Source organism: Oncorhynchus keta, chromosome 9 (genome assembly GCF_023373465.1).
Source record: "Oncorhynchus keta strain PuntledgeMale-10-30-2019 chromosome 9, Oket_V2, whole genome shotgun sequence".
NCBI lineage: Eukaryota > Metazoa > Chordata > Actinopteri > Salmoniformes > Salmonidae > Oncorhynchus > Oncorhynchus keta.
The window spans coordinates 18,742,288-18,757,949 of NC_068429.1; the positions used below are offsets into that span (position 1 = coordinate 18,742,288).

General features: G+C 47.1%; 1 protein-coding gene across 2 annotated transcripts in view; it reads right to left on the minus strand.

Moving 5' to 3' along the window:
- LOC118379967 (metal transporter CNNM4) overlaps nt 1–15,662 on the minus strand; it is a 52,827-nt gene that overhangs the window by 33,075 nt on the left and 4,090 nt on the right. For both annotated transcript variants that reach the window (XM_052525428.1, XM_052525427.1), the window contains exon 2: nt 5,960–6,103. In XM_052525428.1, coding sequence (XP_052381388.1) covers nt 5,960–6,103 — 144 coding nt within the window. The remainder of the gene's footprint in view (nt 1–5,959; nt 6,104–15,662) is intronic.

Below are 15,662 nucleotides of genomic sequence, written 5' to 3' on the forward strand. Positions count from 1 at the left end.
AGAACAAGGAGAGAGAGAGAGAGAACAAGGAGAGAGGAGAGAAAGAAAGAGGAGAGAGAGAACAGAGAGAAAGAAAGAGTAGAGAGAGAAAGAGTAGAGAAAGAGTAGAGAAAGTAGAGAGAACGTAGAAAGAGAACATAGAGAAAGAAAGAAAGAAAGAGTAGAGAGAAAGAGTAGAGAGAGTAGAGAGAAAGAGTAGAGAGAAAGAGTAGAGAAATAAAGAGTAGAGAGAGAAGAGAAAGAAAGAGGAGAGAAAGTAGGGAGAGAGTAGAGAGAGAGAAAGAGTAGAGAGAAAGAGTAGAGAAAGGAAAGAACAAGTAGAGAGAGAGGAGAGAACGAAAGAGAGAGAGAGAGAGAAGAGAGAGGAAGAAAGATTAGAGAGAAAGAGTAGAAAGAGAAAGAGTAGAGAGAAAGTAGAGAGAGAAAGTAGAGAGAGAAAGTAGAGAGAGAGAGAAAGAAAGAAAGAGTAGAGAAAAAGGAGAGAGAAATAGTAGAGAGAGGAGAGAGAAAGAGTAGAGAGAGGAGAGAAAGAGAGAGGAGAGAAAGGAAGAGTAGAGAAAGAGTAGAGAGAAAGAAAGAAGAACGAGTAGAGAGAGTAGAGAGAAAGAGTACAGAGAGAAAGTAGAGAGTAGAGAGAGAGAACGAGTAGAGAGAGAGAATGAGTAGAGAGAACAAGTAGAGAGAGAACAAGTAGAGAGAGAGAACAAGTAGAGAGAGAGAACGAGTAGAGAGAGAGGAGAGAAAGAAAGAGGAGAGAGAGAGAAGAGAGAAAGAGTAGAGAGGAGAGAAAGAAAGAGGAGAGAGAGAGAAGAGGGAGAAAGAGTAGAGAGTATAGAGAGAAAGTAGAGAGAGAACGTAGAGAGAGAGAGAAAGAAAGAGATTAGAGAAAGCGTAGAGAAAGAAAGTAGAGAGAGAAAAAAAGAGTAGAGCAAGAGAAAGAGTAGAGCGAGAGAAAGAGTAGAGAGTAGAGAGAACAAGTAGAGAGAGAGAACAAGTAGAGAGAGAACAAGTAGAGAGAGAGAACAAGTAGAGAGAGAGAAAGAGTAGAGAGAGAGGAGAGAAAGAAAGAGGAGAGAGAGAGAAGAGAGAAAGAGTAGAGAGGAGAGAAAGAAAGAGGAGAGAGAGAGAAGAGAGAGAAAGAGTAGAGAGTATAGAGAGAAAGTAGAGAGAGAACGTAGAGAGAGAGCGAAAGAAAGAGATTAGAGAAAGAGTAGAGAGAGAAAGTAGAGAGAGAAAAAAAGAGTAGAGCGAGAGAAAGATTAGAGTGAGAGAAAGAGTAGAGAGAGTAGAGAGAACAAGTAGAGAGAGAGAACAAGTAGAGAGAGAAAGAAAGAAAGAGTAGAGAAAAAGGAGAGAGAAATAGTAGAGAGGAGAGAGAAAGAGTAGAGAGAGGAGAGAAAGGAAGAGTAGAGAAAGAGTAGAGAGAAAGAAAGAAGAACGAGTAGAGAGAGTAGAGAGAAAGAGTACAGAGAGAAAGTAGAGAGTAGAGAGAGAGAACGAGTAGAGAGAGAGAATGAGTAGAGAGAACAAGTAGAGAGAGAACAAGTAGAGAGAGAGAACAAGTAGAGAGAGAGAAATAGTAGAGAGAGAGGAGAGAAAGAAAGAGGAGAGAGAGAGAAGAGAGAAAGGGTAGAGAGGAGAGAAAGAAAGAGGAGAGAGAGAGAAGAGGGAGAAAGAGTAGAGAGTATAGAGAGAAAGTAGAGAGAGAATGTAGAGAGAGAGAGAGAAAGAAAGAGATTAGAGAAAGCGTAGAGAAAGAAAGTAGAGAGAGAAAAAAAGAGTAGAGCAAGAGAAAGAGTAGAGCGAGAGAAAGAGTAGAGAGTAGAGAGAACAAGTAGAGAGAGAGAACAAGTAGAGAGAGAACAAGTAGAGAGAGAACAAGTAGAGAGAGAGAACAAGTAGAGAGAGAGAAAGAGTAGAGAGAGAGGAGAGAAAGAAAGAGGAGAGAGAGAGAAGAGAGAAAGAGTAGAGAGGAGAGAAAGAAAGAGGAGAGAGAGAGAAGAGAGAGAAAGAGTAGAGAGTAGAGAGAGAAAGTAGAGAGAGAAAAAAAGAGTAGAGCGAGAGAAAGATTAGAGTGAGAGAAAGAGTAGAGAGAGTAGAGAGAACAAGTAGAGAGAGAGAACAAGTAGAGAGAGAAAGAAAGAAAGAGTAGAGAAAAAGGAGAGAGAAATAGTAGAGAGAGGAGAGAGAAAGAGTAGAGAGAGGAGAGAAAGGAAGAGTAGAGAAAGAGTAGAGAGAAAGAAAGAAGAACGAGTAGAGAGAGTAGAGAGAAAGAGTACAGAGAGAAAGTAGAGAGTAGAGAGAGAGAACGAGTAGAGAGAGAGAATGAGTAGAGAGAACAAGTAGAGAGAGAACAAGTAGAGAGAGAGAACAAGTAGAGAGAGAGAAATAGTAGAGAGAGAGGAGAGAAAGAAAGAGGAGAGAGAGAGAAGAGAGAAAGAGTAGAGAGGAGAGAAAGAAAGAGGAGAGAGAGAGAAGAGAGAGAAAGAGTAGAGAAAGTAGAGAGAACGTAGAAAGAGAACATAGAGAAAGAAAGAAAGAGTAGAGAGAAAGAGTAGAGAGAGTAGAGAGAAAGAGTAGAGAGAAAGAGTAGAGAAATAAAGAGTAGAGAGAGAAGAGAAAGAAAGAGGAGAGAAAGTAGGGAGAGAGTAGAGAGAGAGAAAGAGTAGAGAGAGAGTAGAGAGAAAGAGTAGAGAAAGAGTAGAGAGAGAGGAGAGAAAAAGAGTAGAGAGGAGAGAGAAGAGAGAAAGAAAGAGAGTAGAGAGAAAGAAAGAGTAGAGAAAAAGAGTAGCGAGAAGAGAGAGAAAGAAAGAGTAGAGAAAGAAAGGGTAGAGATTGAGTAGAGAGAGAAAGTAGAGAGTAGAGAGAAAGTAGAGAGAGGGTAGAGAGAGTAGACAGAAAGAGTAGAGAGAGAGAAAGAGTAGAGAGAGGGAGGAGAGAGAAAGAGTAGAGAGAGTGGAGAGAAAGAGTAGAGAGAGGAGAGAGTAGAGAGAGAGAAAGAAAGAGTAGAGAAAGAGTAGAGAGGGGAAGAGTAGAGAAAGAGTAGAGAGAGAGGGGAAGAGTAGAGAGAGGGTAGAGAGAGAGAGGGGAAGAGTAAAGAGAGAGTAGAGTAGAGAGAGAAAGTAGAGAGAGAGTAGAGAGAAAGAGTAGAGAAAGAGTAGAGAGAGAGAGGGGAAGAGTAGAGAGAGAGAGGGGAAGAGTAGAGAGAGAGTAGAGAGAGAGAGGGGAGGAGTAGAGAGAGAGTAGAGTAGAGAGAGAAAGTAGAGAGAGAAAGTAGAGAGAGAGTAGAGAGAAAGAGTAGAGAAAGAGAATGAGTAGAGAGAACAAGTAGAGAGAGAACAAGTAGAGAGAGAGAACAAGTAGAGAGAGAGAAAGAGTAGAGAGAGAGGAGAGAAAGAAAGAGGAGAGAGAGAGAAGAGAGAAAGAGTAGAGAGGAGAGATAGAAAGAGGAGAGAGAGAGAAGAGGGAGAAAGAGTAGAGAGTATAGAGAGAAAGTAGAGAGAGAACGTAGAGAGAGAGAGAGAAAGAAAGATTAGAGAAAGCGTAGAGAAAGAAAGTAGAGAGAAAAAAAGAGTAGAGCAAGAGAAAGAGTAGAGCGAGAGAAAGAGTAGAGAGTAGAGAGAACAAGTAGAGAGAGAGAACAAGTAGAGAGAGAACAAGTAGAGAGAGAGAACAAGTAGAGAGAGAGAAAGAGTAGAGAGAGAGGAGAGAAAGAAAGAGGAGAGAGAGAGAAGAGAGAAAGAGTAGAGAGGAGAGAAAGAAAGAGGAGAGAGAGAGAAGAGAGAGAAAGATTAGAGAGTATAGAGAGAAAGTAGAGAGAGAGCGAAAGAAAGAGATTAGAGAAAGAGTAGAGCGAGAAAGTAGAGAGAGAAAAAAAGAGTAGAGCGAGAGAAAGAGTAGAGTGAGAGAAAGAGTAGAGAGAGTAGAGAGAACAAGTAGAGAGCGAGAACAAGTAGAGAGAGAAAGAGTAGAGAGAGAGAAAGAGTAGAGAGAGAGAAAGAGTAGAGAGAGAGGAGAGAAAGAAAGAGGAGAGAGAGAGAAGAGAGAAAGAAAGAGTAGAGAGAGAAAGAGTAGAGAGTAGAGAGAGAAAGTAGAGAGAGAAAGAGTAGAGTGAGAAAGAGTAGAGCGAGAGAAAGAGTAGAGAGAGAACAAGTAGAGAGAGAGAACAAGTAGAGAGAGGGAACAAGGAGAGAGAGAGAGAACAAGGAGAGAGAGAGAACAAGGAGAGAGGAGAGAAAGAAAGAGGAGAGAGAGAACAGAGAGAAAGAAAGAGTAGAGAGAGAAAGAGTAGAGAAAGAGTAGAGAAAGTAGAGAGAACGTAGAAAGAGAACAGAGAAAGAAAGAAAGAGTAGAGAGAAAGAGTAGAGAGAGTAGAGAGAAAGAGTAGAGAGAAAGAGTAGAGAAATAAAGAGTAGAGAGAGAAGAGAAAGAAAGAGGAGAGAAAGTAGGGAGAGAGTAGAGAGAGAGAAAGAGTAGAGAGAAAGAGTAGAGAAAGAGTAGAGAGAGAGGAAAGAAAAAGAGTAGAGAGGAGAGAGAAGAGAGAAAGAAAGAGAGAAAGAGAAAGAAAGAGAGAAAAAAGAGTAGCGAGAAGAGAGAGAAAGAAAGAGTAGAGAAAGAAAGGGTAGAGAGAGATTGAGTAGAGAGAGAAAGTAGAGAGTAGAGAGAAAGTAGAGAGAGGGTAGAGAGAGTAGACAGAAAGAGTAGAGAGAGAAAGAGTAGAGAGAGAGAAAGAGTAGAGAGAGGGAGGAGAGAGAAAGAGTAGAGAGTGGAGAGAGAAAGAGTAGAGAGAGTGGAGAGAAAGAGTAGAGAGAGGAGAGAGTAGAGAGAGAGAAAGAAAGAGTAGAGAAAGAGTCGAGAGGGGAAGAGTAGAGAAAGAGTAGAGAGAGAGGGGAAGAGTAGAGAGAGAGTAGAGAGAGAGAGGGGAAGAGTAAAGAGAGAGTAGAGTAGAGAGAAAGAAAGTAGAGAGAGAGAGAGAGAAAGAGTAGAGAAAGAGTAGAGAGAGAAGAGGGGAAGAGTAGAGAGAGAGGGAAGAGAGAGAGAGAGAGAGAGAGAGGAGGAGGAGAGAGAGTAGAGTAGAGAGAGAAAGTAGAGAGAAAGTAGAGAGAGAGTAGAGAGAAAGAGTAGAGAGAAAGAGTAGAGAAAGAGTAGAGAGAGAGAGGGGAAGAGTAGAGAGAGAGAGGGGAAGAGTAGAGAGAGTAGAGAGAGAGAGGGGAGGAGTAGAGAGAGAGTAGAGTAGAGAGAGAAAGTAGAGAGAAAGTAGAGAGAGAGTAGAGAGAAAGAGTAGAGAGAAAGAGTAGAGAAAGAGTAGAGAGAGAGAGAGGGGAAGAGTAGAGAGAGAGAGGGGAAGAGTAGAGAGAGAAAGTAGAGAGAGAAAGTAGAGAGAGAGTAGAGAGAGTAGAGAGAAAGAGAGTAGAGAGAGAAAATAGGAAGAGAGGATAGAGGGAAAATGACAGCCATGTTTACCACGAGTGAATTCACTATCTACAAAAAACATTTTTTCGGAGGATGGGAGCTTCGTTCTCTTTATGTATTTTTCTGTTGACAATCCTGAAATGAGATGGGACACAGTGATAGAGGGGAGATGACAGTATGACATTGGTGGAGGGGTTGACATTCTGAAGGCCATGTGTGTTGGGAAACTGCAACACTGCCTCTGTTTCAATACAACACAACTCCTCCTGAAGAGCTGATAGGTAGGGTTTTGCTCCAGCCCTACACTTGAACACACGATTCAGTTAGACAAGGGCCTCTGGAGAAGCTGCTTCTTGAAATCAGATGTGTTAGAACAGGGTTGGAATCAAATCCTGCAGGAGGGTTGTTCTCCAGGAGTAGTGTTAACCAATTGCCATTCATAATTTAACTCATTACACTCCAGTTCACTACAGAAGAAGTAAATTGACTCTGGACTGATCCATTGTCAATCTGTAGTTTAAATCAGGGTTAGTTGATGTTGACTCACTATAAAGGTCGGACTCATCCAGGATCTCTGATTTGATGATCTCCTCGATGACATCCTCCAAGGTGACCAATCCCAGCACCTCGTAGAAGGGATCCCCCTCCCCCTCGCTGTTCACTTTCTGAACGATGGCCAGGTGAGATTTACCTGGAAGGGTGAACACCAGAGAGAGTCAAGGCCAGAACCCACAACACCAAGAAGCAGAAAATACCCAGACTCAGTGTTTCCCTGTGAGACTGTGACGAGACCAAGATCAGTCAGTACTTGGGTTAATCAGCCAGTCAGTACTGGGGTCAGTCAATCAGTCAGTACTGGGGTCAGTCAGTCAGTACTGGGGTCAGTCAATCAGTCAGTCAGTACTGTGGTCAGTTAATCAGTCAGTCAGTACTGTGGGCAGTTATTCAGTCAGTCAGTACTGGGGTCAGTCAATCAGTCAGTACTGGGGTCAGTCAGTCAGTACTGGGGTCAGTCAATCAGTCAGTCAGTACTGTGGTCAGTTAATCAGTCAGTCAGTACTGGGGTCAGTCCATCAGTCAGTACTGGGGTCAGTCAGTACTGGGGTCAGTTCATCAGTCAGTCCGTCAGTACAGGGGTCAGTTAACCAGTCAGGCAGTACGGGGGTCAATCAGTCAGTCAGTCAGTACTGGAGTCAGTCAGTCAGTACTGGGGTCAGTCAGTCAGTACTGGGGTCAATCAGTCAGTCAGTCAGTACTGGAGTCAGTCAGTACTGGGGTCAATCAGTCAGTCAGTCAGTACTGGGGTCAGTCAGTCAGTACTGGGGTCAGTCAGTCAGCCAGTACTGGAGTCAGTCAGTCAGTACTGGGGTCAGTCAATCAGTCAGTACTGGGGTCAGTCAGTCAGGCAGTACTGGAGTCAGTCAGCCAGTACTGGAGTCAGTCAGTCAGTACTGGGGTCAGTCAATCAGTCAGTACTGGGGTCAGTCAGTCAGCCAGTACTGGAGTCAGTCAGCCAGTACTGGAGTCAGTCAGTCAGTACTGGGGTCAGTCAATCAGTCAGTACTGGGGTCAGTCAGTCAGTCAGTACTGGGGTCAGTCAGTCAGTACTGGAGTCAGTCAGTCAGTCAGTACTGGGGTCAATCAGTCAGCCAGTCAGTACTGGGGTCAATCAGTCAGCCAGTCAGTCAGTCAGAAGCTGCTTCTTGAAATCAGATGTGTTAGAACAGGGTTGGAAACAAATCCTACAGGAGGGTTGTTCTCCAGGAGTAGTTTTAACCAATTGTCAGTCAGTCAGTCAGTACTGGGGTCAGTTCATCAGTCAGTCAGTACTGGGGGTCAGTTCATCAGTCAGTCAGTCTGTCAGTACATGGATCAGTTAAACAATCAGTCAGTACTGGGGTCAATCAGTCAGTACTGGGGTCAATCAGTCAGTACTGGGGTCAGTTAATCAGTAAGTCAGTACTGGGGTCAATCAGTCAGTCAGTACTGGGGTCAATCAGTCAGTCAGTACTGGGGTCAGTTCATCAGTCCGTCAGTACTGGGGTCAATCAGTCAGTCAGTACTGGGGTCAGTTCATCAGTCAGTCAGTACTGGGGCCAGTTCAACAGTCAGTCAGTCCGTCAGTACAGGGGTCAGTTAAACAGTCAGTCAGTACGGGGGCAAATCAGTCAGTCAGTACTGGGGTCAATCAGACAGTCAGTCACTACTGGGGTCAATCAGACAGTCAGTCACTACTGGGGTCAATCAGTCAGTCAGTCAGTACTGGGATCAATCAGTCAGTCAGTCAGTACTGGGGACAGTCAGTCAGTACTGGGGTCAGTCAGTCAGTACTGGGGTCAATCAGTCAGTACTGGGATCAGTCAGTCAGTCAGTACTGGGGCCAGTTCATCAGTCAGTCAGTACTGGGGTCAGTTAATCAGTCAGTCAGTACTGGGGTCAGTTAATCAGTCAGTACTGGGGTCAGTTCATCAGTCAGTACTGGGGTCAGTTCATCAGTCAGTCAGTACTGGGGACAGTCAGTCAGTACTGGGGTCAATCAGTCAGTCAGTACTGGGGTCAATCAGTCAGTCAGTACTGGGGTCAATCAGTCAGTACTGGGATCAGTCAGTCAGTCAGTACTGGGGCCAGTTCATCAGTCAGTCAGTACTGGGGTCAGTTAATCAGTCAGTACTGTAGTCAGTCAGTCAGTCAGTCAGTCAGTGGGTCAATCAGCTGGAGTCGATGGTGTTGTGAAATATCTGAATATTGAGAGGAGTTCCTGGTTCCTGGGTGTTAGGGTACTGGAGGTAGTCTACTTCAGTGTACTGTATATAGTAAGTCACATAACATCACCCCCCCATCTCTGGTTCTTCCCCCAGTCCTCCTCTCTTTAAGCTCTAAGTCCATACAAGAAAGGGGGATGGGGATAGAGAGACAGAAGGGGGTAATCCATCTCCTGGTTTACTATTTCTCCTCTCCGCTCTTATCCTGCTCTCTCCGCTCTTATCCTGCTCTCTCAGCTCTTATCCTGCTCTCTCAGCTCTTATCCTCCTCTCCGCTCTTATCCTCCTCTCTGCTCTTATCCTCCTCTCCGCTCTTATCCTCCTCTCTCCGCTCTTATCCTCGTCTCTGCTCTTATCGTCCTCTCCGCTCTTATCCTCCTCTCTCCGCTCTTATCCTCCTCTCTCCGCTCTTATCCTCCTCTCCGCTCTTATCTTCCTCTTATCCTCCTCTCCGCTCTTATCCTCCTCTCTCCGCTCTTATCCTCCTCTCTGCTCTTATCGTCCTCTCCGCTCTTATCTTCCTCTCTCCGCTCTTATCCTCCTCTCCGCTCTTATCCTCCTCTCCGCTCTTATCCTCCCCTCCCGCTCTTATCCTCCTCTCTCCGCTCTTATCCTCCTCTCCGCTCTTATCCTTCTCTTATCCTCCTCTCCACTCTTATCCTCCTCTCTCCGCTCTTATCCTCCTCGCTCCGCTCTTATCCTCCTCTTATCCTCCTCTCCGCTCTTATCCTTCTCTTATCTTCCTCTTATCCTCCTCTCTGCTCTTATCCTCCTCTCTTATCTTCCTCTTATCCTCCTCTCCACTCTTATCCTCCTCTCTCCCCTCTTATCCTCCTCTTATCCTCCTCTCCGCTTTTATCCTCCTCTCCGCTCTTATCCTTCTCTTATCCTCCTCTCTGCTCTTATCCTCCTCTTCTCTTATCTTCCTCTTATCCTCCTCTCCGCTCTTATCCTCCTCTCCACTCTTATCCTCCTCTCTACGCTCTTATCCTCTTATCCTTCTCGTATCCTCCTCTCCGCTCTTATCTTCCTCTTATCCTCCTCTCCGCTTTTATCCTCCTCTCCACTCTTATCCTCCTCTCTACGCTCTTATCCTCTTATCCTCCTCTCATCTTCCTCTTATCCTCCTCTCCGCTCTTATCCTCCTCTCCGCTCTTATGCTCCTCTTATCCTCCTCTCCGCTCTTATCTTCCTCTTATCCTCCTCTCCGCTCTTAGCCTCCTCTCCACTCTTATCCTCCTCTCTCCGCTCTTATCCTCCTCTCCGCTCTTATCTTCCTCTTATCCTCCTCTCCGCTCTTATCCTCCTCTCCGCTCTTATCCTCCTCTCCGCTCTTATCTTCCTCTTATCCTCCTCTCCGCTCTTATCCTCCTCTCCGCTCTTATCCTTCTCGTATCCTGCTCTCCGCTCTTATCCTTCTCTTATCTTCCTCTTATCCTCCTCTCTGCTCTTATCCTTCTCTTATCCTCCTCTCCGCTCTTATCTTCCTCTTATCCTCCTATCTCCGCTCTTATCCTCCTCTCCGCTCTTATCCTTCTCGTATCCTCCTCTCCACTCTTATCCTTTTCTTATCCTCCTCTCCACTCTTATCCTCCTCTCTCCGCTCTTATCCTCCTCTCTCCGCTCTTATCCTCCTCTTATCCTCCTCTCCGCTTTTATCCTCCTCTACGCTCTTATCCTTCTCTTATCTTCCTCTTATCCTCCTCTCTGCTTTTATCCTCTTATCCTCCTCTCTTATCTTCCTCTTATCCTCCTCTCCGCTCTTATCCTCCTCTCCACTCTTATCCTCCTCCTCTCCGCTCTTATCCTCCTCTCTCCCCTCTTATCCTCCTCTTATCCTCCTCTCTCCGCTCTTATCCTCCTCTCGACTCTTATCCTCCTCTCCGCTCTTATCCTCCTCTCCGCTCTTATGCTCCTCTTATCCTCCTCTCTGCTCTTATCCTCCTCTCCGCTCTTATCTTCCTCTTATCCTCCTCTCCGCTCTTAGCCTCCTCTCCACTCTTATCCTCCTCTCTCCGCTCTTATCTTCCTCTTATCCTCCTCTCTGCTCTTATCCTCCTCTCCGCTCTTATCCTTCTCGTATCCTGCTCTCCGCTCTTATCCTTCTCTTATCCTCCACTCTGCTCTTATCCTCTTATCCTTCTCTTATCCTCCTCTCCGATCTTCCTCTTATCCTCCTCTCCGCTCTTATCCTCCTCTCTGCTCTTATCCTTCTCGTATCCTCCTCTCCGCTCTTATCTTCCTCTTATCCTCCTCTCCGCTCTTATCCTCCTCTCTGCTCTTATCCTCCTCTCCGCTCTTATCTTCCTCTTATCCGCCTCTCCACTCTTATCCTCCTCTCCGCTCTTATCCTCCTCGTATCCTCCTCTTCGCTCTTATCCTCCTCTCCGCTCTTATCCTCTTATCCTTCTCTTATCCTCCTCTCCGCTCTTATCTTCCTCTTATCCTCCTCTCCGCTCTTATCCCCCTCTCCGCTCTTATCCTCCTCTCCGCTCTTATCCTTCTCGTATCCTCCTCTCCGATCTTATCCTCCTCTCTGCTCTTATCCTTCTCTTATCCTCCTCTCCGCTCTTATCTTCCTCGTATCCTCCTCTTCACTCTTATCCTCCTCTCCGCTCTTATCCTCTTATCCTTCTCTTATCCTCCTCTCCGCTCTTATCTTCCTCTTATCCCCCTCTCCGCTCTTATCCTCCTCTCCGCTCTTATCCTTCTCGTATCCTCCTCTCCGCTCTTATCTTCCTCTTATCCTCCTCTCTGCTCTTATCCTCTTATCCTTCTCGTATCCTCCTCTCCGCTCTTATCTTCCTCTTATCCTCCTCTCTGCTCTTATCTTCCTCTTATCCTCCTCTCCGCTCTTATCCTCCTCTCCGCTCTTATCTTCCTCTTATCCTCCTCTCTGCTCTTATCTTCCTCTTATCCTCCTCTCCACTCTTATCCTCCTCTCCGCTCTTATCTCCTCTCCGCTCTTATCCTCCTCTCCGCTCTTATCTTCCTCTTATCCTCCTCTCCGCTCTTATCCTCCTCTCCACTCTTATCCTCCTCTCCACTCTTATCCTCCTCTCCACTCTTTTCTCCTCTCCGCTCTTATCCTTCTCGTATCCTCCTCTCCGCTCTTATCCTCCTCTCCGCTCTTATCCTCCTCTCCGTTCTTATCCTCCTCTCTCTGCTCTTATGCTCCTCTCCGTTCTTATCCTCCTCTCTCCGCTCTTATGCTCCTCTTATCCTCCTCTCCGCTCTTATCCTCTCTACACACTGTTCTGTGTATTTTACAAGCTCTGTCACACGTATAACATTGAGTGTGATATACCCTATTGTATTTTCAGCCTGCACGTAAAGGGATAGCGAACACACAGTGGGAATTGATTGGCTGAGTCAGTCAACCTAACACACACACATATACTGTATACCTTTCCACTGACAACACAGCTGACATCTCACACACTGCTGTCACCCTCCAGCCAATAAAGAAGAGAGTAGAGACACACCAGTGGGTCAGAAGAGTGAGGTCACACGGTGATTATAGTCACAGCGATGATCTGAATGCGTGGTTGTTAGGCTCAGTCAGTGTCGTCCATCTTTGATCTCTGACTGTCTGTAGTGTGAAGATCAGCACTGTCCTGTCACTATCCCTCCACTAGGTCACCATGCTGTCTAACCGCAGATACAAGGCTACTTCAACAACTAACCCTTAACCCTCACCCGTACCTTGTCCCCAACCTTACTCATGTGTTAATGTTGGGATGGAACAAAAGTCTGCATATCCTGTGGGTCTGCAGGACCAGGTGGGGCACTTTACTGTTAGCACCACAGGCACTTTGGCAGCAGCAGCAGCTTGCTCTACAGCTGAGACCCCAGCTCCAGACTGACAGTTCAGCTGTTCCCAACCGATCCAGTCAACCCACTGGTCACCCAGAGAGTGGGTGACCCTCTTTACAATAAGGCCTAGGCTATATATATATAAACAGTTATGACAGCTGGTGACATGTTATTCTTCACACCCTCTCAATGATACAAACTGTAGTTTGGGTCAGCTAACTGGCAAGGCATATAGTTAGCAACCTAGGTTGTGTTATAAGCATGCGACATCAAAAGACTTGATGTTGATAACATGCGTTACAACATTTGAGTGAGGGGTTACAACAGCCTAGCTATCCTAGCCCCTGGATAGCCCTAAGACTGAATGACGATACCAGCCCAAAGAGTGAGAGACGATAGCAGCCCTAAGAGTGAGTGACGATAGCAGCCCTAAGAGTGAGTGACGATGGCAGCCCTAAGAGTGAGTGACGATGGCAGCCCTAAGAGTGAGTGACAATAGCAGCCCTAAGAGTGAGTGACGATAGCAGCCCTAAGAGTGAGTGACGATAGCAGCCCTAAGAGTGAGTGACGATAGCAGCCCTAAGAGTGAGTGACGATGGCAGCCCTAAGAGTGAGTGACAATAGCAGCCCTAAGAGTGAGTGACGATAGCAGCCCTAAGAGTGAGTGACGATAGCAGCCCTAAGAGTGAGTGACGATAGCAGCCCTAAGAGTGAGTGACGATAGCAGCCCTAAGAGTGAGTGACGATAGCAGCCCTAAGAGTGAGTGACGATAGCAGCCCTAAGAGTGAGTGACGATAGCAGCCCTAAGAGTGAGTGAGATAGCAGCCCTAAGAGTGAGTGACAATGGCAGCCCTAAGAGTGAGTGACATGGCAGCCCCGATGGCAGCCCTAAGAGTGAGTGACGATGGCAGCCCTAAGAGTGAGTGACGATAGCAGCCCTAAGAGTGAGTGACGATAGCAGCCCTAAGAGTGAGTGACGATAGCAGCCCTAAGAGTGAGTGACGATAGCAGCCCTAAGAGTGAGTGACGATAGCAGCCCTAAGAGTGAGTGACGATAGCAGCCCTAAGAGTGAGTGACGATAGCAGCCCTAAGAGTGAGTGACGATAGCAGCCCTAAGAGTGAGTGACGATAGCAGCCCTAAGAGTGAGTGACGATAGCAGCCCTAAGAGTGAGTGACGATAGCAGCCCTAAGAGTGAGTGACGATAGCAGCCCTAAGACTGAGTGACGATAGCAGCCCTAAGACTGAGTGACGATAGCAGCCCTAAGACTGAGTGACGATAGCAGCCCTAAGACTGAGTGACGATAGCAGCCCTAAGACTGAGAGACTATAGCAGCCCTAAGACTGAGAGACGATAGCAGCCCTAAGACTGAGAGACGATAGCAGCCCTAAGAGTGAGAGACGATAGCAGCCCTAAGAGTGAGAGACGATAGCAGCCCTAAGAGTGAGAGACGATAGCAGCCCTAAGACTGAGAGACGATAGCAGCCCTAAGAGTGAGAGACGATAGCAGCCCTAAGAGTGAGAGACGATAGCAGCCCTAAGAGTGAGTGACGATAGCAGCCCAAAAAGTGAGAGATGATAGCAGCCCTAAGAGTGAGTGACGATAGCAGCCCTAAGAGTGAGTGACGATAGCAGCCCTAAGAGTGAGTGACGATAGCAGCCCTAAGACTGAGTGACGATAGCAGCCCTAAGACTGAGAGACGATAGCAGCCCTAAGAGTGAGAGACGATAGCAGCCCTAAGAGTGAGAGACGATAGCAGCCCTAAGAGTGAGAGACGATAGCAGCCCTAAGAGTGAGAGACGATAGCAGCCCTAGCAGCCCTAAGACTGAGAGACGATAGCAGCCCTAAGAGTGAGAGACGATAGCAGCCCTAAGAGTGAGAGACGAAGCAGCCCTGAGAGTGAGAGACGATAGCAGCCCTGAGAGAGTGAGATAGCAGCCCAAAGATGAGAGACGATAGCAGCCCTAAGAGTGAGTGACGATAGCAGCCCTAAGAGTGAGTGACGATAGCAGCCCAAAGACTGAGAGACGATAGCAGCCCTAAGAGTGAGTGACGATAGCAGCCCAAAGAGTGAGAGACGATAGCAGCCCTGAGAGTGAGAGACGATAGCAGCCCTAAGAGTGAGTGACGATAGCAGCCCAAAGAGTGAAAGAAGATAGCAGCCCTAAGAGTGAGTGACGATAGCAGCCCTAAGAGTGAGAGACGATAGCAGCCCTAAGACTGAGAGACGATAGCAGCCCTAAGAGTGAGTGACGATAGCAGCCCTAAGAGTGAGTGACGATAGCAGCCCTAAGAGTGAGTGACGATAGCAGCCCTAAGAGTGAGTGACGATAGCAGCCCTAAGAGTGAGTGACGATAGCAGCCCTAAGACTGAGTGACGATAGCAGCCCTAAGACTGAGTGACGATAGCAGCCCTAAGACTGAGTGACGATAGCAGCCCTAAGACTGAGTGACGATAGCAGCCCTAAGACTGAGTGACGATAGCAGCCCTAAGACTGAGAGACGATAGCAGCCCTAAGACTGAGAGACGATAGCAGCCCTAAGACTGAGAGACGATAGCAGCCCTAAGACTGAGAGACGATAGCAGCCCTAAGACTGAGAGACGATAGCAGCCCTAAGACTGAGAGACGATAGCAGCCCTAAGAGTGAGAGACGATAGCAGCCCTAAGAGTGAGAGACGATAGCAGCCCTAAGAGTGAGAGACGATAGCAGCCCTAAGAGTGAGAGACGATAGCAGCCCTAAGAGTGAGAGACGATAGCAGCCCTAAGAGTGAGAGACGATAGCAGCCCTAAGAGTGAGAGACGATAGCAGCCCTAAGAGTGAGAGACAATAGCAGCCCTGAGAGTGAGAGACGATAGCAGCCCTGAGAGTGAGAGACGATAGCAGCCCTAAGAGTGAGTGACGATAGCAGCCCAAAAAGTGAGAGACGATAGCAGCCCTAAGAGTGAGTGACGATAGCAGCCCTAAGAGTGAGTGACGATAGCAGCCCTAAGACTGAGTGACGATAGCAGCCCTAAGACTGAGTGACGATAGCAGCCCTAAGACTGAGTGACGATAGCAGCCCTAAGACTGAGAGACGATAGCAGCCCTAAGAGTGAGAGACGATAGCAGCCCTAAGAGTGAGAGACGATAGCAGCCCTAAGAGTGAGAGACGATAGCAGCCCTAAGAGTGAGAGATGATAGCAGCCCTAAGAGTGAGAGACGATAGCAGCCCTAAGAGTGAGAGACGATAGCAGCCCTAAGAGTGAGAGACGATAGCAGCCCTAAGACTGAGTGACGATAGCAGCCCTAAGACTGAGTGACGATAGCAGCCCTAAGAGTGAGTGACGATAGCAGCCCTGAGAGTGAGAGACGATAGCAGCCCTAAGAGTGAGAAACGATAGCAGCCCTAAGAGTGAGTGACGATAGCAGCCCTAAGAGTGAGTGACGATAGCAGCCCTGAGAGTGAGAGACGATAGCAGCCCTAAGAGTGAGTGACGATAGCAGCCCTAAGAGTGAGTGACGATAGCAGCCCTAAGAGTGAGTGACGATAGCAGCCCTAAGAGTGAGTGACGATAGCAGCCCTAAGACTGAGTGACGATAGCAGCCCTGAGAGTGAGTGACGATAGCAGCCCTAAGAGTGAGTGACGATAGCAGCCCTGAGAGTGAGTGACGATAGCAGCCCTAA